The sequence below is a fragment of the Bos indicus x Bos taurus genome, chromosome 13 (genome assembly GCF_003369695.1).
Source record: "Bos indicus x Bos taurus breed Angus x Brahman F1 hybrid chromosome 13, Bos_hybrid_MaternalHap_v2.0, whole genome shotgun sequence".
Lineage (NCBI taxonomy): Eukaryota > Metazoa > Chordata > Mammalia > Artiodactyla > Bovidae > Bos > Bos indicus x Bos taurus.
Genome location: NC_040088.1, coordinates 72,593,087 through 72,613,702, shown reverse-complemented (window position 1 = coordinate 72,613,702; position 20,616 = coordinate 72,593,087). Strand labels below are relative to the sequence as shown.

At 39.6% G+C, this 20,616-nt stretch overlaps 1 protein-coding gene across 4 annotated transcripts in view; it reads right to left on the bottom strand.

Annotated features, from left to right (window-relative positions):
* Positions 1-1,067: 1,067 nt before the first annotated feature.
* The window catches only part of LOC113903687 (ankyrin repeat domain-containing protein 26-like), a 37,479-nt gene continuing 17,930 nt past the window's right edge, over positions 1,068-20,616 (bottom strand). For 3 of the 4 annotated variants that reach the window (XM_027560243.1, XM_027560244.1, XM_027560245.1), the window contains 10 exons: positions 20,041-20,074; positions 19,630-19,765; positions 17,714-17,936; positions 16,854-17,037; positions 12,469-13,425; positions 10,695-10,862; positions 7,472-7,641; positions 5,983-6,211; positions 2,474-2,519; positions 1,965-2,224 (listed from right to left, as the gene is read on the bottom strand). In XM_027560243.1, coding sequence (XP_027416044.1) covers positions 2,034-2,224; positions 2,474-2,519; positions 5,983-6,211; positions 7,472-7,641; positions 10,695-10,862; positions 12,469-13,425; positions 16,854-17,037; positions 17,714-17,936; positions 19,630-19,765; positions 20,041-20,074 — 2,338 coding nt within the window. In that variant the 3' untranslated portion in view covers positions 1,965-2,033. Of the gene's footprint in view, positions 1,310-1,964; positions 2,225-2,473; positions 2,520-5,982; positions 6,212-7,471; positions 7,642-10,694; positions 10,863-12,468; positions 13,426-16,853; positions 17,038-17,713; positions 17,937-19,629; positions 19,766-20,040; positions 20,075-20,616 lie in introns of those variants that run through there. The other variant, XM_027560246.1, reaches the window with a different exon arrangement.

The following is a 20,616-nucleotide window of genomic DNA, read 5'->3' as shown; positions in this document are numbered from 1 at the left end:
ATAGGTAAAGATAAGGTGAAAAGTCTTAGGCAAATCATATTTATCGAGAGGAACTTTCTCTAGTTTTAACACTGTCTCCAAAAGTAAATCAAAAGTCAACTAAAACTGACTCAAATGCATTCCTTTCTATAGTTGAACAATACACAGCTTCTTTCTCCATTCATCTGTTGATGGACATCTAGGTTACTTCCATGTCCTAGCTACTGTAAGTAGTGCTGCAATGAACACTGGGGTATATGTGTCTTTTTGGAATTTGCTGTATGATGCAGGGAACCCAAAGTTGGTGCTTTGTGACAACCTAGAGGGGTGGAATGGGGAGGGACGTGGGAGGGAGGTTCAAGAGGCAGGGGCCATATGCATACCTATGCCAATTCAGGTCAATGTTTGGCAGGAACCATCACAATATTGTAAAGTAATTATCCTCTAATTAAAAACAAAAATTATAAAAAGTTAATTCATTTAAAAGGCAAAAACTCAGGCAAATCTTATTTCTCCATGAGGAAACGCCTATGAATCTGTGTTTAAAGTTATATATAGCAAGTTTTATGCCACTATTAACAACTGTAATACATCAAAACATTGACGGAAGCCATACAGCAGTATCTAAATCTTTAGGTCTATATATAGTGATAAAAACTGGAAAATATAAAAAAGCTATCAATCAACACCACTAAAAATTAAAGACAAGTCTGGCTCTTTGGGTGCTGTTTAAACAGCTGGTATTAGGGCTCAGCGTGAGTTTGTAAAGGGCATCCCTGGTGGCACAAATGGTAAAGAATCCACCTGCAATGCACGTGACCCGAGTTTGATCTCAGGGTCTGGAAGATCCCCTGGAGAAGGGAATGGCTCCCCACTCCAGTATTCTTGCCTGGAGAATTCCATGGACAGAGGAACCTGGTGGGCTACAGTCCATGGGGTCTCAGAGTCAGACACGATTGAGTGACTAACACTATCACTTAGAATATGGAAAACTCAACAGTGCTGATGCTTAAATCTGCTAAAAAGTAAGTTAGATGCAGAGAAACATCACTTAAAATGCTATATAAATTTTCATCATACACACATAATACAAAAATATTTTCCTTTAATAAAGATTTTCTCATCATGTTTAATGGGAAACAACGAAATGGCATGGAAATGGCCCAGTAGAGAAACTTTTACTATTTATCTTTCTGAATCATGTATTTTTCCTTCCAAATCTGTGTATCTTGTTCTTCTGTTTACAAAAGTAGGTCATCACACACATTTGACCCATCTGTAGATCTTTGAGAAGACATTCTAAAGGCATCAGATGCAAACTGAGGATCAACTGAAAAAAAAGGAAAGAATTATATTCTTTACCTAAAACATTTGGGTTAACTAAGATTAGTAAACAAACAAACAAAAAAAAAAACCTGAGACCTTTCCTAGTATTCTGAAAAATGAAATATATCTATAGATGACACAACACAAAATACTAATCAAGAGTACAATTTTCTAATCTGCTTATGGTCACAGGTGGGGCTGAGTATCAGAGCTCCTGGTTTTCTCATTCTTCATTCATGTAGTCATGCAATTGAGTGAAATGATGAATACTCATGTATTCATGCAAAGGTTCTGTGACAAGCACTGGAATTACAAGATGAAGGTGACCCAGTCCACCCTGAAAAATGATATGCCCCAAACTGGAAAAACAGACAAACAGGCAATTTCCATACAGAGTCACAAATACTAAGATATAAAAGACGGCACAAGGAACACTCAGGAGGGGAAGCCAGCTTTGTGTCAATACTGCCAGCTTTCTGGTGGAGGTGATATGTATGTAGCTACCTGAAGGACGGGAAAAAGTGCAAGAGACGGAGGGGAGAAGCCCGTACAGAGACCGGAGGTGAGCAAGCGAATCTGTGGGATCCTACACAGTCTGGCTGGTTAGATGCAGAGCTAAGTGGCAGAGTAAGCTGGTAGAGAGATAAGGCCAACTACTTTGGCAGGACCCAAACTGACGTGGGTGTTTGGAGCATCTCCCGAGGGTAAAAGATAAACTGGTGACGTATCTAGTGACAGAGAAATTTTAAAGTCACCACCAAGTGACAGCTACACAAACGTGACTGCTCGAGTCTGGGTTTCCTAGCCTTAACCACTACCAGACACTTGAGAGGCTGATGAGCGGCACGTTTTCTGAGAATCGTGTCAGGGTGTAGGAAGACAGCTCCACAGGGATGGAGGAAGTAGAAGAAGGATACAGCTAGAAATAAAAAGAAATACACAGACCTTCAGAGACTGTTTCTCAAGCTATGGTACATGATGAATAAATGAAGAAGGATATTTTTCACTATGACTGCTCACGCTTTCACATTTTTCATTAGCTATGTATATAAAACAATATTTAACACAGCATCTGTTATCCAAACAATGGAAAGAGACGCCATTTATTGTTTACAGTGTATTTCAGAAATCAATGTCTAAATTTAATTCATACATTTTGGCAACATACCTTCTCTTAGTGCTCTAGCTATACTCCTGTCCAACTCCCGCCGCATCTGAAATAAGTCAAATATTTATCTTTAAGATAAACAAGTTATATGTTTATAACTTATTAAATGTGACTTTTAAATAATACTTTTAGAGACTAGACCTAACCTGAAGACTACCTCAGTAGAAAAAAAATCACACAAATAAAAGAAAATGAATTCCTACTTATTCTGCTTATAGATAACACAGAACATATATATGGAATGCTATTTAGATTAATCTGATAAAAAGTACAATAAATATCAGTCTATCAAGTACACATAATTTCAAAGAATTAGGGAATGACCCATAATCCTCAGAATGACCCACAAGATTACTATCTTCTCCCCTAAAAGCTCCTGGCCTAAATATGTACTTCCGAGACTTTATTTTGATTTCTAGGTGAGGATCCTGTTCAAATAGAGGAAGTAGTTTGAGTCGAATGTTAATAAGGAGAACACATCTGTGATTTTCTTTAAACTTTTCCATTTTACAAAAACAAAGAAAGGTGAGAAAATTATATACAAGAAAACAACGTGCCAGCAAGACTTAATTCTGAAGACATTTAGCGAGAAGGATTCTCTCATCAGTGTTAGTTTCCGAACTACGTCCCACAGAAGGGGAAGGTCCCCCAGGGGTCGCTGCAGGGTTGAGGAACAGAGAAGTCCCAGCTGCAGGGGCTCTGCCCACTCTTGAGCTAAACGGTTCTATACTTGTCTCCACTTTATGTAACACGGTTCCACGCAGAAGTTTTTTTTAGAAGAAAGGTTGTTTTCTTTTTTTTTTTTTAATATATTTTATTTTATTTTTAACTTTACAATATTGTACTGGTTTTGCCATATATCAACATGCATCCGCCACAGGTATACACGTGTTCCCTATCCTGAACCCTCCTCCTTCCCCCTTCCACGTACCATCCCTCTGGGTCGTCCCAGTGCACCAGCCCCAAGCATCCAGTATCGCGCATCAAACCTGGACTGGCGACTCATTTCATATATGATATTATTCATGTTTCAATGCCATTCTCCCAAATCATCTTTGCAGAAAAACTTTTGTAAGGTATGAGACTCATTGATTTACTCAAAGTTCCTAACTCTACAAAAGAAGTAACGAAGCCAATGGCATTCTTACTGAGTCCTGGGCCAGCTACTTTCTCAGGTAAAGAAAAAACACATAGATTTTTAACTATAACATAGACAAAATGAATATATAAATCCTTCCTATATAATTGAACAATGCTTGTGGCATGACATGACTTTCTAACTAAATTATGCACTTTAAATGCATAAATAAGAATAAATCAATATCAAACTCCTATTTGTAGCAGTTGATATAGTTAATTTAGAAAAGATAAATATTTTTAAAAACAGGACAGAGAACTTGAAGGAAAAAATCTTTATTTGAATCAAGCAGGCCAAAACTGAAGAGATTCGTCCTTAAAAGGATGTTCATTTTCTCCAGATAAAACCTGGTTAACTAAAATCAGTCAACAATGAATTATCCACATTTTGGGTTATTTAGAACAAAATTTAAAACACGCAACAGATCTCTCTTTACTGTCTGCTGCTGCTGCTGCTGCTAAGTCACTTCAGTCATGTCCAACTCTATGCGACTCCATAGAGGGCAGCCCACCAGGCTCCCCACTCCCTGGCATTCTCCAGGCAAGAACACTGGAGTGGGTTGCCATTTCCTTCTCCAATGCATGAAAGTGAAAAGTGAAAGTGAAGTTGCTCAGTCATGTCCGACTCTTCTCGACTCCATGGACTGCAGCCTACCAGGCTCCTCCGTCCATGGGATTTTCCAGGCAAGAGTACTGGAGTGGGGTGCCATCGCCTTATCCGTCTTTACTGTCTAGCATACTTCTATCCAAGCTGTCATCATTAGTTTATACAAAAAGCATGAGTGTAATCTCAATTATAATCTAAATCTGGTCAGAAATTACAGTTGAACTTCATTTCCTCAGCCTGAAGTTTCAAGGTGAAGACTTATACTCCTACCCTCCATATGAGAAGAGAGGAGATTTATCTAACAGGTGAGTTTGGGACAAGGAACTAAGAAGTGCTTGCTTGGTTCCAAATCTCTTCTTTGAAAAGATGTCAGTGCCCACAGTACTGTGAACTTGGGTGTGCAGTAGGCTGCCTATGTCTGGGACGGGGGTCAATAGGCCTGCATGGGGAAGTATCTGACTTGGGATGAAGTGTTTAGAGGCCCGCTGTGACTGCACAGCTAAAGCACATCCTCCAATTTCACGGCTCTCAAGTACTAAGACCCAACATAGCCGCAGTGCTGTCGAAGAAACTTTAGGTTGCTCTTCGATGATGGCAAGAAGCCAAATGAGAAAAGAGGTTGAGATTGCATTTAGCAAGGGCTACTTTTCTCTGCATCACCAACATCACGAAAACACCATCAAAACGATAAACCCGTGTGCACTGACTGAAATGGATATTTTAACCACAATGATTACACAATGAAAACTGGTTGCAATTTAAAGACTCCCCATCATTGCTATCCTAGATACCATCCATCCAGATGATGTCAAGATAGAGATAAAGTGAGCTTCATTTATAATTTTTAAATGTTTGCATTAACTACAAATTTAGAATCATTCTACAACTGCTCAGCACGATAGTTTTTAGAAATTTAAATCAAAATTCTATAAGTAAAATAGCAATTAAAGACATACTCTTGTACAAGAAAATAACAAAAGATGTTAACCTAAAACCAGAAATTAATCTTTTGATTTAGTATTACAAGTTTGTTTAATTCATAAAAAGGATTTATCTAGGATTCTTTCAAATAAAAAAACATCCATATGTGGTTAGTGTTTAGATGCCAGTGATTCACTTATGTTTGCTGCTGCTAAGTCGCTTCAGTCGTGTCCGACTCTGTGCGACCCCATAGATGGCAGCCCACCAGGCTCCCCCGTCCCTGGGATTCTCCAGGCAAGAACACTGGTGTGGGTTGCCATTTCCTTCTCCAATGCATGAAAGTGAAAAGTGAAAGGGAAGTCGCTCAGTCATGTCTGACTCTTCTCGACCCCATGGACGGCAGCCTACCAGGCTCCTCTGTCCATGGGATTTTCCAGGCAAGAGTACTGGAGTGGGGTACCATTGCCTTTTCACTTATGCTTAGGGGTAGATAAACTTCGGTGGGTGCAGCAAAGCTCAGAAATGATTATGAACCACTGCCAAAGTGAAATCAATTAGAAAGTCAAACATTTTAAAGTATACTTTCAGTTACTAGGCAATAAGATTTCATTTCTAAAGTAGAATTTCAATGCAGCTTTTCAAGAAATTTAAAAAGTATCTCTTAAAAATGAGAGATTTAGGACCAAAAAAATCATTAAATGTTTCCTTGATTAGCACAGTTAATGACAGCTTTTACTTAGTGTGCATAAGTCAAATAAATAACTCAGAAGTTCACCAAATTACAAACAAGGATCATTAATATCAGAAATCTGAAACCCAGTGGAAAAAAGATAATAGAACTAACCTTGGTCAAGTAAGTCTCCATGCTATTATTCGAAGGGCGTGGAATTGAGGTAGAAAACCTTAAGTTTGCTCTTGGAGTAAGATTTCCGTTGAGCACTAAAGGATTATTGAAACTTCCAACACAAGGGGGCTCCAGGACTGGCCTCATGCTAACAGTGTTGAAGAAAGATCTGTTCTGCTGCTTCTCCACCTGAAGTTTGGCGCTGACCACTGCCAGCCTCTGATGAGTCCTGGGTAAGATGGAAAACACCAATTTCATTCATGTTTTCATAAATTATCTGCATTTTTTAAGTTGCCATATAGTAAATGGAATTCCCATTAAATTATTTGAACACTGAAAACACAGAGCAGACCTCCTGTAAACAATAACAGTTGTAATCTTGCTCTAAAGAAGTACACATGTGTCTGGGGCTCCTCAAGTAACAAGGCACAGTTGGGAGAGGAGAGAAAGGGCATCAGAGAGAAAGGGAGGTGGCCTCACACGGACACCTGCTGCCTCTGGGACAAACCTGCCTCCAGGAAACAGTTCAGGGATGAAGAAACACCCCATGCCACAAAGCCACGTTCAAGTGCTTCCTTTCACCACCCTTGTATACATGTTTCACTCATGACCTCAGAGAAATTCAGCTTTTGGCTCTGAGGAATCACCTAGAGCCACAATCTCAAGGGAGGACAAGAAAGTCAAAGGCTAAGGCTGAAAAGAGCTAAAACAGCCCCAGGAACAATTACAAGTATCCCCTGCTTTTCCAAAGTTCACTTTATGTTACTTCACTTCTCCGAAGGGCCTATGTCAGTACCTGTTTTTGATGATCAAAAAAATAAAAAAATCTGAAGACAATTTCTGGTCTCATTTAAAAAGCCAAAACTCTAAACAGTGTTCAGTGTACGTTTTACAGTGAGAGGCATCGCGCTCCCCAGGCAGGGAGACTGGCCCCACTGACCTCCTTCCCGGGAAGCCACACCCCACATCTCAGCATCAAGTCGCCACAGCCCTAAGCCCCGTCTGGGAGCACCTGTGCTTCACTTGTGCATATTCATTTCATGTATCGACTAGCAGAATGTGTCCTCAGGTCCCTGCTTCTTTGCTTTATGCTGCTTTGGCTTTTGAAAGGCTTCCTAGGAGTGCTCTGCTTTCAGATAGTGGGGAAGCCTGGACTGGGCACTGCCGGTGGGATCTGCCCTTTCCATCCTCCACACCCCTCAGTCGGGTCACTACATTACTTTTAGCCACTTTGTGACTTACCCTGCCTCTAACCCATGTGTTCATTTCCCCTGTTTCATAAACACGCCTTTATGTTTGGGAAGTGGGAAGTTAAGTGTGGGAAGCCTTGACACAGTGCTAACAGTCGGTCTTAGGGCGCCCCCTTAGCAGTGGCCAGCTAGTTAGCTTTCCCTTCCTACGAATCTCATGCCCCACTCTATAAAAATTAGGCTTTAGAGACAAATCAATGAACTAAATTTCGTTTCTGTGATTCTGTGTTTTGACTTACTTGTCTAGTTTATCTTCCAATGACTTTATAAGTTCACATTCTACTAGGTAGAGTTGCTTATATTTTTCCAACTCTGCTTTATTAGAATCTTCTTGCAAACTTTTCATTTTGGAGAATTCAGATTCCAAGTCTTTAATTCTGACTTCCATCTGTTGAAATCCAGCTTGTGTCTAAGGCAAATTGAAAAAGATAACATTTTTAAAATAATCATTAACCTGGAAAATTACATTTATTCCCTTTAGTTTTGAGTCAGTGATTCAGAGAGCGATTTCAAAGGTGAAAAAAAAAAAAAAAAGAGAGAGAGAGCGGAAGTTTAAAACAATTATTGTTAATGTGAAGTGAATTAAATCTGAATTATAAAATTAATGTGGAATCACTGTTACAGTAGTACTTATATAATCTGATAATTCAAAGAATAAGAGGATCAACTTAAAATTTTAAAAATTGAACAAGATAATAATTCAAGAGGATGGTACCAGTTCTAAACCACAATATTTTCTTTTCTTCCTAATGGTCTTGTTTTTTACCAATTGGTCTTATAAGTAAAAGGATTCTCTAGTGAGAATCATTCTGAAAGGTCAATTTAGTGATAACTGTGATGGAAACGGAAATATTTAAAGGGAAAACAGGCGCCCCCCTTCCTTCCAGAAATCTACAAAACTAACTGCTCTAAGGGAGGCAGAGGAAACACCTACGCTGCATACATCCAAAATGTACTGTGCAGGGAGAGTGAACTCAAGCACAGGACAGACCAACAAAGTAATCTGCAAAACATGGTGACTTCTCTTAATTTCTCTACGAGATCCTGTCTCGCTCTTTCTTCACTCTCCTGTTGATATTGCTCTACTTGACCGTGTTCTATCATATTCACTTCTGTATGACTTCTGAGGGTCACTACTTCTTGCTCCAACTTCTTTCTCTTCTCTCTAGTTTTTTACATTTCTTTTGCACTAGTTTCATAGATAATAACTCCTGTTGAAAAACTTGATTTTTTGCATCCAGGTACAGACCTTTTGAAGATGCAGTTTCCAGCTCTGCTGGAAAATCATCAGTCTTCAAGAATATAAAGATAGTGTTTGCTAGTGAAGAAAGTGGACTGAGCACAGCCTAACTCAAACCCAGGATGAAATAAATACGATGGTATCTGTATTGTAGAATGTAGGACCAGGGATTACTCAGAGAATCAAGAAATATGTTCTCACCACCAAGAGTCACAAAATATGTTCTTCACTGTCATCTTTGTCACACAACAATTGCACTTGGTTTTACACTCTTTTATGGTCCTACAATAATATTTTTCTATCTTTCCTCCATAAAATGACTACAAGTCACCTCTTAGTAGAATGTCTCTTACTCCTCCCCCCATCTTAATGTCCCAGGATTTTAAAGAAGTTTGAGGGATACTGTACTGTCATGCATTGGAGAAGGAAATGGCAACCCACTCCAGTGTTATTGCCTGGAGAATCCCAGGGACGGGGGAGCCTGGTGGGCTGCCGTCTATGGGGTCGCACAGAGTCGGACACGACTGAAGTGACTTCGCAGGGCTAAGTTAATAAATCCCTTCCAAAAGAAGACTATGAGAATAAGACTCTAATTAATAAATCTTGTAAATATGGATTCTAATCCCATAAGCCTTTTTCTGAAGTACAAAGACGTTTTGCTAATTTGAATTGCATTCCAAACAGAATTATTTGCAAAGTTAAAGAAATCCCATTTCCTAACAGTTTACAGAGATGATCCACACATTCTTCTGAACAGCAACAACAAAAAATGCCTCATTCTTGTAATCCTTTGTTACTGTCCATTTATGCAAGACAAGTGCTATGCACATCAATAAATATTCCCTGTTACACCAATGTATACTTAGCCAAGAATCCCCCCTCATGGAAGAAATGTCAATAGTGTAAAATCAGGGGCTAAACTGTTCCTCAGAGCCTAGGTAACAAGCGCTGATGTGAAAGGCTCAAAGAGCTGGATAGTCAGGAAAGCTCCATGAAGGAGGAGAGACGGCGCCAGGTCTGAAATAATGAAGGACTACCCAAGAGGAAAAGAAACTGTAAAGACAGAAAGGACAGTCTGAGCAAGGGCCAAGGAAAGGTGAAATCAGCCAGCTAACTCTGAGGATAAGATCCAACCACAGGGAAATAAAAACATGTGCACACAGAATCATGGAAATCAGTGTCCACAACAGCATTATTAATAGCCCCAAAGCGGAAACAACCCAAAGCTCCATCTAGTGATGATGGATACATGGCTTAGCTTACTGTGACAACCAACAGAAACAGAAGAACTGATACTTGTTATCACATGGATGAACTGTGAAAACATGACATCAGATGAGCAAAGCTAATCCCAAAGGAGCATACTGCATGATTCCATTTATATAAAATACCGAGGACAGGCATGTCTAGAGAGACAGACATTAGACTGGGGGTTGCCTGGGACTGAGGGAGATGGGAGGCCATGGGTGGCGGCTAAGGGATGCAGGGTTTCTTTTAGCGGGTGATGGAAATGCTCTAAAATTGACTGTAGTCACTGGTTACACCTCTCTAAGAGATACTGAACTACACATGTTGAGCGGGTGAATTCTATGATACGTCAGTTATATCTCAATAGCTTTTAAAAAAATCCAGTCCAATGCAGGATCCAGATAATCTTCTTAATTCTCTAGTTTGGATGTACATATTCTACACCATCTGAATACCTCCATGCTTTTACAATATACTTAAAATGAAAAGGAAAGAAGGCAATGCCTAAACTTCACCTGGCTTATATAATACCTTTTATGCAGAAGTTATTCTGAAATCCATGAAATAAATATAGACAGAATTCTACAGCCATTCACAAAAGGAAAGATGAGAAATGATAATATTCTGAACGTTCCATTAAATTAATGACTTTAATCTGGCTTGCCTCATCATGGTAATACAGTTATCACTTTAAAAAGTATTGTTTCAAAGAAAAAAAAGGCTCTCAACTTGTGTGTATAATGAGGCACAATTCTCAACCTTCCTAAGGGTAAATAATATAAGAAAAAAACAACATAATGCAAATGGCAGGATGAAAGTCTGAGTTTAAGAAATGAATGCATTATAAAGATAATAAGAAAATTGTAGTAAGTTACTTCTAACAAAATTACAGAAGAAAGCTGACCATGAAAATGAGTGTCCTAAAACACTTTATCCTACATATTAACTGTTAACACGTTCAATTTCAAACATACCTGACTTGTGACTTGATGTGGTTGTAGTAGTTTACAATTGTTCTTCAAATCCTGAGCCTCAGCTTCTAACTTAGGACAATAACGTGATGTGAGCCTCAGTGAAGCCTCCGACATAGACTGCTTTTTTACAGCGTCATCCAGTTCTTGTTGAAGTTGTCTCACCACTGCCTAATAAGATGCTCTGTCACTGAGTTTATCAAATCACTTTACTATTATGTTATGTTAATAACAGATAACTCCAACATATGGACTTTGAAAACTATCGCCACAGACAGCAACTCACCTTCTTTTCCCTCCTCACTGAATCTAGTTACAGACACAGAAGGGGCCACCCTCCAGCCTTCCTGACGTTAAGTTACTCAAAGGATTCGGCCCCACTGTCCACGCCCTGCCCCTCCCAATAAATCTGCAGAGCGTCACCACCTCACGTCCAGAAAGAAATGAGCGTGAAGGTGGGACAAGTGGTGGAAAATTCCGCACTGTGGAAACATTTTCCTTTTTTACTAGAAGCTTTGATTAACTCAGAGATCTTCACAGATTCCAACCAGTGCTCAGATCTTTCCAATAGATTCCCACCTCAGCAGAAAAATGGGGCCATTCCCTTGTTGCTTATCTCTTTTATACCTAGTAGGGTGTCTATGTTAATCCCAAACTCCTAATTTATCCCTCCTCCCCACCTTTGCCCTTGGCTAACCGTAAGGACCTACTGGAGAACACAGGGAACTCTACTCAGTATTCTGTAGTCACCTACCTGGGAAAAGGAACTGAAAAAGAATGGATACGTGTATAACTGAATCAGTTTCCTGTACATCTGAAACTAACACAAAATTGTAAATCAATCATATTCCAATATAAAAGAAAAATGAAATTTAAAAAATGAGGTTGCTCCCATGGCCTTCAAGGAGCCTCGACAACCTGGCCTCCACCTGCCTCCAGACCGCAGCTCCTACAACCCTCTCCCTGACTCAGTCCATTCCTGCTGCTCATGAATCCTGCCGTCCTTCATTTTTAGACGACAAGCTTGTATTCAAATGATAGTAATTGATACTTAAAATGAGAATTATGAGCAAATTGTTTGTAAAAATGTTAAGTAAATCATAAACAGCAGTGGGAAGATTAAATCAAGAATAGTTTTGCTAAAGTTCACCATCTGAGTCCCAAATTACGATTTAATGATAAGTAGATGCATTTGAAGAGTTGAGAGGCTTTAAGAACAAATGATTCAAGGCTAAAATGTTTCCCGTATTAACTCAAACTGACATGAATAAAAAATAAAATTGTACCAACAAATATAACAAAAAGCTATGAGAAGCTACTGAAGCCAAAGTACGGTATACAAAATATAGCCTCTGGGAAACCTGGAATTGACTATCAAGATAATCCAGGTAACTGAAGCTTCATTTCAAAATATTCATTTCAGGTTTGAGCATTTCATTTATCTGCTTCATCATGATACTGAAATGTGGTAACATAAAGATTAAAATTATTACCTTAATAAAGAGTAGATTACTAGTACCTGTCTACGTTAACAATTTAGAACTAAATCTCTTAGCATTTCACAAATGACACAATGTCCCTATTCAAAGTAAAGGATTTCTTCAGTCTAATTTTTATTTGCTGGATACAAGGTATGCTTTTAGGCTGGTTTAGAGACCATAGATTCACAGCCTGTGTATTTTTTATATTCAACTAGATTCAACATTTAGCCAGAATCAAGAATCACTTTGAACTTTCTTTCAGGAAATCTGAGATACTTCTCCTTCTGGATACTCACTTCTCCTTCTGCTTTCTCATTTTCGTACTGACACATTCTCTCTTTTAAATGATTACATTCCTTGACTAACTCCTTGTTTCGTTCCTCCAGCATCAGACCTTGTTTCTCACGTTCGGCCTGAAGTTCTCTCACGATCTGCTGAAACTGGTCTTGGATGCTAATGACCGTCTTCTCTCTACTGTCGGCTCTGTTTCGTGCATTGTCCAGTTGCTGTCGGAGCAACATGTTTTCACTCTGGAGTTGAAATAATCTCTCCTCTAAGGATTCCTGCTTTCCAAGGTATGTATTCACTCTGCCTTGTTGGTTCCGATACACGTGTTCAATTTCCTGCTTTTGACCCTCTGCTTGGTTTAGGTCTCTCTGGACATGTTCTAACATCAAAGTCTTTTCTCTAAGATCATCTCTCGTGTGATGCAGCTTGATTTTCAGCTTATTGAATTTACTTTCCACTGTAGATAGTTGCTGGGAAAGCATCTCGTTGTTATCTTTTAGATTAGCCACATCGGACTTCATTTTGTCCTGCAAGCATAACCACTCGTCTCTTGCTCTCCCAAAGGCAAGTTCCAGGTCTCTTTTTGATGTCTGACCTTGATCACGATTGTGTAAGGCAGCAGCCAGTCTGGAACGGTAGGATTCCACTTCCGTTTCCAGTCTTTGTTTGCTTTCTTTTTCCTTCTCCAGCTTAGAGTTTAGCATTGCATTCTCAGCTGTCAGAGCATTAAGCTGGCCTGTATAGTGGGATACAGTCTTTGTTAACATTTCCTCATCCAGTTTTATTGTCTTTTGAAGGTCATCATTCTTTACTTTGAGAATTTCAATGTCCTCAAAATAGTTCTCTTCCTTTTCCCGGTGCTGATTTTTCAGCACGTCTCTCTCCAGTCTTAGCATGGCAATTTCCTCCTGCAGCATGTGGTTTTTGCGCAACAGGTCTTTTGCTTTTTCACAACTATCAGAAACCTAAGTGAAACAAAGGAGATGTTTAGCTAGTACTCAGTAAAGTGACATTCCATGATTTCCTCTGAAATGAAAGACTAACTTGTATGTTTACACAATGAAAAGACTGCACCAAGTGTGTCTCCAACAGGAACAAATAAGGTTCAATACAATCCTCAGACTTTACACCAGCATAAATTCCCAAAGGTTCAAAAATTTAATGGAAGACAACGAATCCACGAAAGTCAAAAAGAAATCCCAAGAGACTTTTCAAGAAGCTCAGAACTGGAAAGGCTTCTCTCTGAACTACAACAAACCCAGAAGGCTTCAAATAAAAGATTCATAGACCTGATTACACTTAAAAATTGCATCTGACGTGGAATATTTATATAATGGAAAACTAGTACGCCATAAAAAAGAATGGAATAATGCTATTTGCAGCAACAGGCATGGACCCAGACTTTATCACCCTAAGTGATGTAAGTCAGACAAAGCCAAGTATTATATCACACTGCTTATATGTAGACTCTAAAATGAACTTATTCACACAACAGAAAGAGACTCATAGACACAGAAACCAAACTTATGGTGACCACAGGGGAAAGCGGGGTAGGAGAGGGATATATTAGGATGTTGGGATTAGCATATACACACTAGTAGATATAAAATAACCAACAGAGATCTGCTGTACAACATAAGGAACTACACTTAATATGCTGCAAGAAGAATCTGAAACGGAATATGTGTGTACATGTGAGCGTGTGTGTGAGTGAGTGTGTATGTGTATTAGTCACTGAGTCATGTCTGAGTCTTTGCGACCTTGTAGACTATATAGCCTGCCAGGCTCCTCTGTCCATGGAATTTCCCAGGCAAGAATACTGGAGTGGGTAGCCATTTCCTTCTCCAGGCTGCCGCTGCCGCTGCTAAGTCACTTCAGTTGTGTCTGACTCTGTGACCCCATAGATGGCAGCCCACCAGACTCCGTCGTCCCTGGGATTCTCCAGGCAAGAGCACTGGAGTGGGTTGCCATTTCCTTCTCCAATGCGTGAAAGTGAAAAGTGAAAGTGAAGTCGCTCAGTTGTGTCTGACTCTTAGCGACCCCATGGACTGCAGCCTACCAGGCTCTTCTGCCCTTGGGATTTTCCAGGCAAGAGTACTGGAGCGGGGTGCCATTGCCTTCTCCATCTTCTCCAGGGGATCTTCCCAACCCAAGGATTGAACCCAGGTCTCCTGCATTGTAGGCAGATTCTTTACAGTCTGAGCCAGCAGGGAAGCCCCATTTATATAATATACACGCACACATGTACATATATATCTGAATCACTGTGCTGTATACCTGAAACTAACAGAATATTGTTAATCAACTATAATTCAATAAACACCACCACTTGCTAGGTTTATAAACACTGCATCTGATACCTCCTATACATCTACTTCACAGTAAGAGCCTTAACTCTGTATAAATAGACTACATTTTGTACAAAAAGTTTTTCCTTGAGAATATGCTACCTTCTAACATTTTAATAGGCAATTACAAGAATTACACCTATTGACAACTGTATTAAGCACTTCTACAAACATTAATTAACTCATTAGCTATAATGATTCTGGAAAGGAAAAAGTTAAAAATATGAGTAAGCTGCAGCCTTTTCGCCAGGTCTTTGGACTCTTCTAGTCTTCTTACATCAAACCACATGTCTCTAGTACAAACATATCAATACAAAATAAGCTTCCTATTTCATTCATGGTACATACACTAATGGTAAATAAGGTAAAATTTAGAAAGCTCTTAGAAAACTATGAGATTATTTGTTGCAGCAATAACTTTCATTATCTCTCCATAATGTCTAAAATAGTAAGACGGGGAAAATACAATGAAAAACACTTAATAACTATCACTAAATATATGTTATGCCATATCTATCACTGTTTTCAAAAGTTTCCTGTACTGAAACAGGACACTCACAGAGCAGAGTGCTCATGTTCTCACAAGCAGAAGAATGACACACAAAATGTGGTCTCTGAACTGCCTATAGTTTCCTCCTTACCATCAGGGAAGTGAGAAACTAACCTAATGATCAATCGAGGAAGTGAAATCATTACCAAAACCCAGAATATCTATTATTAGTAGCAAGAGTTTCCCCCCCGCCCCCGCCTTGGTGTGTGTGGGGGGTTAGGGGGGCACTTTTATAAGTTGTTCTAAAGAAACAACTTTTTAAAGTGTTCAAAAGTGTTTTTACAACTGATGTCGCAGTTTTTACAAAATGAAAACCAGTAAATGATGTGAAAAGGTCGTTGACAGGATATTAAAGAAATGACAGTGGAGCCAAGAACGGACTCTGATTCAGACACTGAAGGTGACGACGTGCATGGAGGGATAGATACGTTCACTCCAGAGCAGAGGGACTTGGTCGGGTAGCGCAGTCGATGGGAGACCACACATGGTCTTCCTTGCCTAAACCACAATCAGGGTCCTGGCTCCTCTGAGATAGTCACAAAAGATTTGAGATCAATTCCTATAGAAAATATTAAAGGCCTCTCCTTGGATGAGGCCATCCTATGTCACTACCTGACTGCTCTAGACAAATGGATCTGAATTACAAATACTACTTTCCCGAGCTCTTCCCGAGAGCTTTTCATTGTGGGAGATCTACTGCTAGGACCTCGGGGATGGGACCCAGTCCATGTTTGAGAGGGATTTCGGTGTGGGAGCAAATTCCTCTGCTCTGAGATGCCGCTTGAGAACTCTGCAAAATGAAGGACAACCAACTTCAAGAGTGTCTGGTGTCTACCAACTGCTGGAAAAAAATTCCTGCACCTCTTGAGGATGTCAGTTAACACCTGTCCTTAAAGACTCTGCTGTGAGGGAGAACGCAGCTGGGAAAGCTGGAACCAGCTCTGAGCTGTTCATGGGACATGTGGCCTGGAGGGCTGACTGGCACAGAGGGAGGGGGGTCCACAACCCTCAGCCACCTGCCAGACTGAAGGCCAGAGGCAACTTGATGTAAAATTAGGCACGATGGTCCCTCCCAGTGCCCCTTCTCTTCTAGACCTATTCACTCACCAACAGTCCCTCAAGGCAGAAGGATCTGTTGCCTGAGGTGGGCTGAGAGCTTAACCTCCAGTTTCTACACCATTCTCAACCCTGTGGTTTCTCAGGATCTATTGTGTGAGCTACTGACGTGACCTCTTCCTCCCTCTGCTCGAAAAAGTGCACCCAGCATGTCAGGATCATACAATTCTTATTTCTAGCCTTGTTACTTTGGGAATTTTGAATTTCTTTTCTTTTGTTTTTAACAATTAACCTAAAATTTCCTGTAACACTAAACAAAATGACACAAAATAAATGGTACGACACTAAATAAAATGGTATTTTTTAAAAAGGGGGTATTATAAATAATATTGATGAAATAGTGTTAGAAATTTGAAATTTTCACCAAAGATTACTCTACCTGATTCAGATTATTTCTCTCAGTCTTCAGTTTTACTTCTACTGCTTGGAAAGTGAGTTCTAGTTGCTGTTTCACTTCAACTTCTTTACTATATTCGTCTTCTTTTCTTCTTAAATGCTCCATCATTTTTTCACATAACATATCGGCATTTCTTCTATTCTCTTCTTCTTGCTTTAAGGTGACTCTGCAAAATTTAAAGCTCTTCTTAGAAAATCACGAGATTATTCACTGCTGCAATAACTTTTGTTCCCTCTTCACAATGTTTAAAATAGTAAACGTGGGGGAATACAATGAAAAGCACTTAATAATGGTCACTGTTTGCAGACAGAGGGTTAGGAATAAAGCAATTGTTTTCATTTTCTCTTGAGAAAAATGGCTACTTTATACATCTGCAGGTGGGAATGTAAAATAATATAAACTTTCCTAAGAATAGTTTAGAAATATAGATCACAGACCTTTTTTAAGTTCTCATACTTTAACCAAATAATACGATATTATTAAATAATTAGAAAGGTAGACATGAATTTATAGAAAAGGTGTTCCCTGCAGTATTAAATAGAATACAGAAAAGTGAAAAACAACCAAAATCAATTTGCTAAATAATTAATAAGGTTTCCATTATGGTGGACTTCTTTATGGTCATGAAAATGATGATTTGGAAAAACATACATTATTGGAAGCATTCACTGTTAAGAACCTGCCATATTATTTCCAAGAAGTTCACACTCCACAATACTAGTGACACTTTCTCCCCTGTAAAATCCTAGAGGATAAGTTAGTCCTTATAACACGTCTACGTCTCTGCAGTATTAAAGGAAACAACAGTTCACGTATTTCTTTAAAAGCAAGATGTACAGTACCTCAAGCTGCCGAGCTCTCTTTCCCACTCCACTTTCTGATGCTCTAACTGTGACTTTACTTCTTTGGTTTCTGACAGCTCTTTCTGTAGCCCACGAACCTTACTTTTCATTCTGTAAAATTCTCCTCTAAGTAGTTCACAATGGCTTCTTTGGCTTCTTTGAAAACCTACTAATCTTTCATGCGAAAGAACTGTATCCTGAATTTTCAACAAGCCAACAGAATCTGCATGATGAAGAAAACAAAGACAGAAACAAAAAAAAAATTATGTGAGTAATTTTTGAGTATAAAGGACTGTGCCTTTCACGTTCACTCATCCACGCACTGAACAAGTATTGTCTATAATTGGAAGACATTATTCTAAGCTCTGCAGATAAAACAGATGCCCCTGGCTCTTGTTTAGCTTGAAGTCTAGTAGAAGAGAAAGACAAATAAAATAATTATGAACTCAGATAGATACTCTAAGAAAAGAGAGTTCTATGATCACATAACAGAACTTGACATAGACTGGGTCCAGGAAAGATTTCCCTGGGGAAGAGCTGTCACACTGAGAAATGAAGGATGAGCAGGAAGTAGTAAGTGGAGTAGGAAGAGCAACCCTGTGGACAGTCTCCAGCTGCCATATGTTTTTAACCAAGACAGAGTGAACAGCTACTGATTTACCTTCCTGAGTGGAGCGAGCAAAAACAACACTGACAAAATACATTAAACAATGATTTCATGACAAAGGACTTCAGGGAGTGAAGGACAATGATCCCAGAAACACACCAGGTTAGCCTAAGGAACGCCCCAGCTCACCGCCTGGAGAGAATTTCTAGGCCCCAACACGGGGAGAAGGAACAGAAGCTGAGTCAGCCAGACTCCCTGACAGGAGGTGATGAAGCTGACAGTCTGGTGAAACCAAAGTGGGCAGAGATCACAAATCAGAACCGGGAGAGGAGAGAGTGGGACAGAGAGAAAAAGGACCCTGGAGATCTGAGGAGGAGCCCCTCGGGTATTCAGCAGAGGAATGAACAGTGCCCATGTGGGAGAAACCACTTGAGACCAGGGAGAAACCATCTGAAAAGACTACAGGAACCTGTGACTGGTGCTCACTCAGTCCCAGGAATTCTATCTATTCTCATGAGTCAGGCTGGAAAAACTCCTAGGTACCAGCAGAATGAACAGGGTAGTCAGCAAGGTCTGGCCTCCAAGGCAGGAAATAATCAGCCCTAGCCCCAGGGCCCCTCTGGATGCACCTAACACATCATGAGAAGCAAGAGCACAGAAGGATCTCTGGAAAACTCAATATTTGGAAACTAAGTCACACGGATCTAAATAACCCTTGGATCAAAGAGGTAATGAAAAGAGAAAATAACAAAGTATTTTGAACTGAAAGAAAATGAAAATGTTAAGACCAGCAGACATTTTAGGGAACTGACAAGCTGATTCTAGAATTCATGTAGAAAGAAGGGTGAAAACTCAAACCAGATGGAACCACACAATTGTGACCTTTAACCACGCAGCAAAGAGAGGCAACAGTTGGGCTTGAAGCAAGGGGGTAGCATGATGAGACCTGAATGTTTACAAATAGGCAATAATTACAGTTGCTATGCAGACCGAGGTTCTGCCAGGTGGAGTGGCAGGGAAAGAAGTCCTGAGAGTATTTCAGAGACTCTAGGAGGAAAATGATGCTGACCTGACCGTGGGTGCGGGCACAGGAAAGAAGAGTCAACAGAAGGTACAGTGAGTGAGAAGGATCATAGGCCTGTGGCTCAGAGTATACACTCACGTTCATGCCCTTTTAACGCAAAACAAACTTCTGGGATGCACAGCACTGTAGCATATCCCTGGCTCTAGAGCAGACTGACAAGGTGTGCATATATCACTCCTCGACACACAGACAGGCTTTCCGTTAACATTTACACTGCGGTCCTACCTTTAAGCCCCACGTTGAGAGGTTCTACTTCCAACGGGGAATTCGTAGAGTAAAGCCCATCGCCATCCTCAGAAACAGTCTCAGACGACTGAGTTAAGTCATCCAGGTCATTCACGTAATTAATTTGTTCTTTGACCTACACGTAAACAATACTGTTTCACAATGTCCTTAAAATATGCATAAATATACCAAGTGTACAGAGGTGATAAAACTCTGTACAAAACAAAAACAGACATTTCTTAAAAGAAGAGATTTTTATCAAAAGCATAACTTTATCAACAGTGTTTCTGAATGATGTGTTCAAAGTAAACTTCTCTACAACAAAGGAAGATTTTCTATTTTACCACTATTCCTTTGACAAAGTATTTTTGACAAGGATAATATTTTTGAAAGTTCATTTTTTTACTATACCTTCTTCTTTTCATACGGTGTTTTCCTTGCAGGCCTAAAAGAACAAATGATTCTTTTCAGGCTAATATTAAATATTCAAAAATACAAACAATACCTAAACTTTTTCATATAAACTCTTTGCATTGGCAAGTAATTGTCTATAAAGGATGCAGAAATAAATAAGAGCAGCATTAAAGGACACAGAAAATATATCAGTAATATTAATAAAGCATTAGTTAGATCCAAGGAAAAGGAAAAACATAAAGTTACTTGCGTTGTATGATAGGAAACTATACCAGTGTTTTTGCACCTGTCCTTTTCCAGAAGAGCTAACTTTTATGGCAATACAACCTATCTGGGAGGTATTCCTTCAGTCTTCTAAGAAAGAAACCCATTTGAATAACCAAGATATTAGCTCTGGAGGACGTCTTATGCATCAGCCATGCATTATTAGAAGCACTTGCCATGTCCTAAAGGCATTTTCATCCCCACAGTCATTCTGGGAGATGGGTACAGGAAGAAATGGAGCACACAAAGGCTGAGGAACGTGCCCAGGCCCACTCAGCATGTCACAAACAGACCCAGAATTCAAACCCA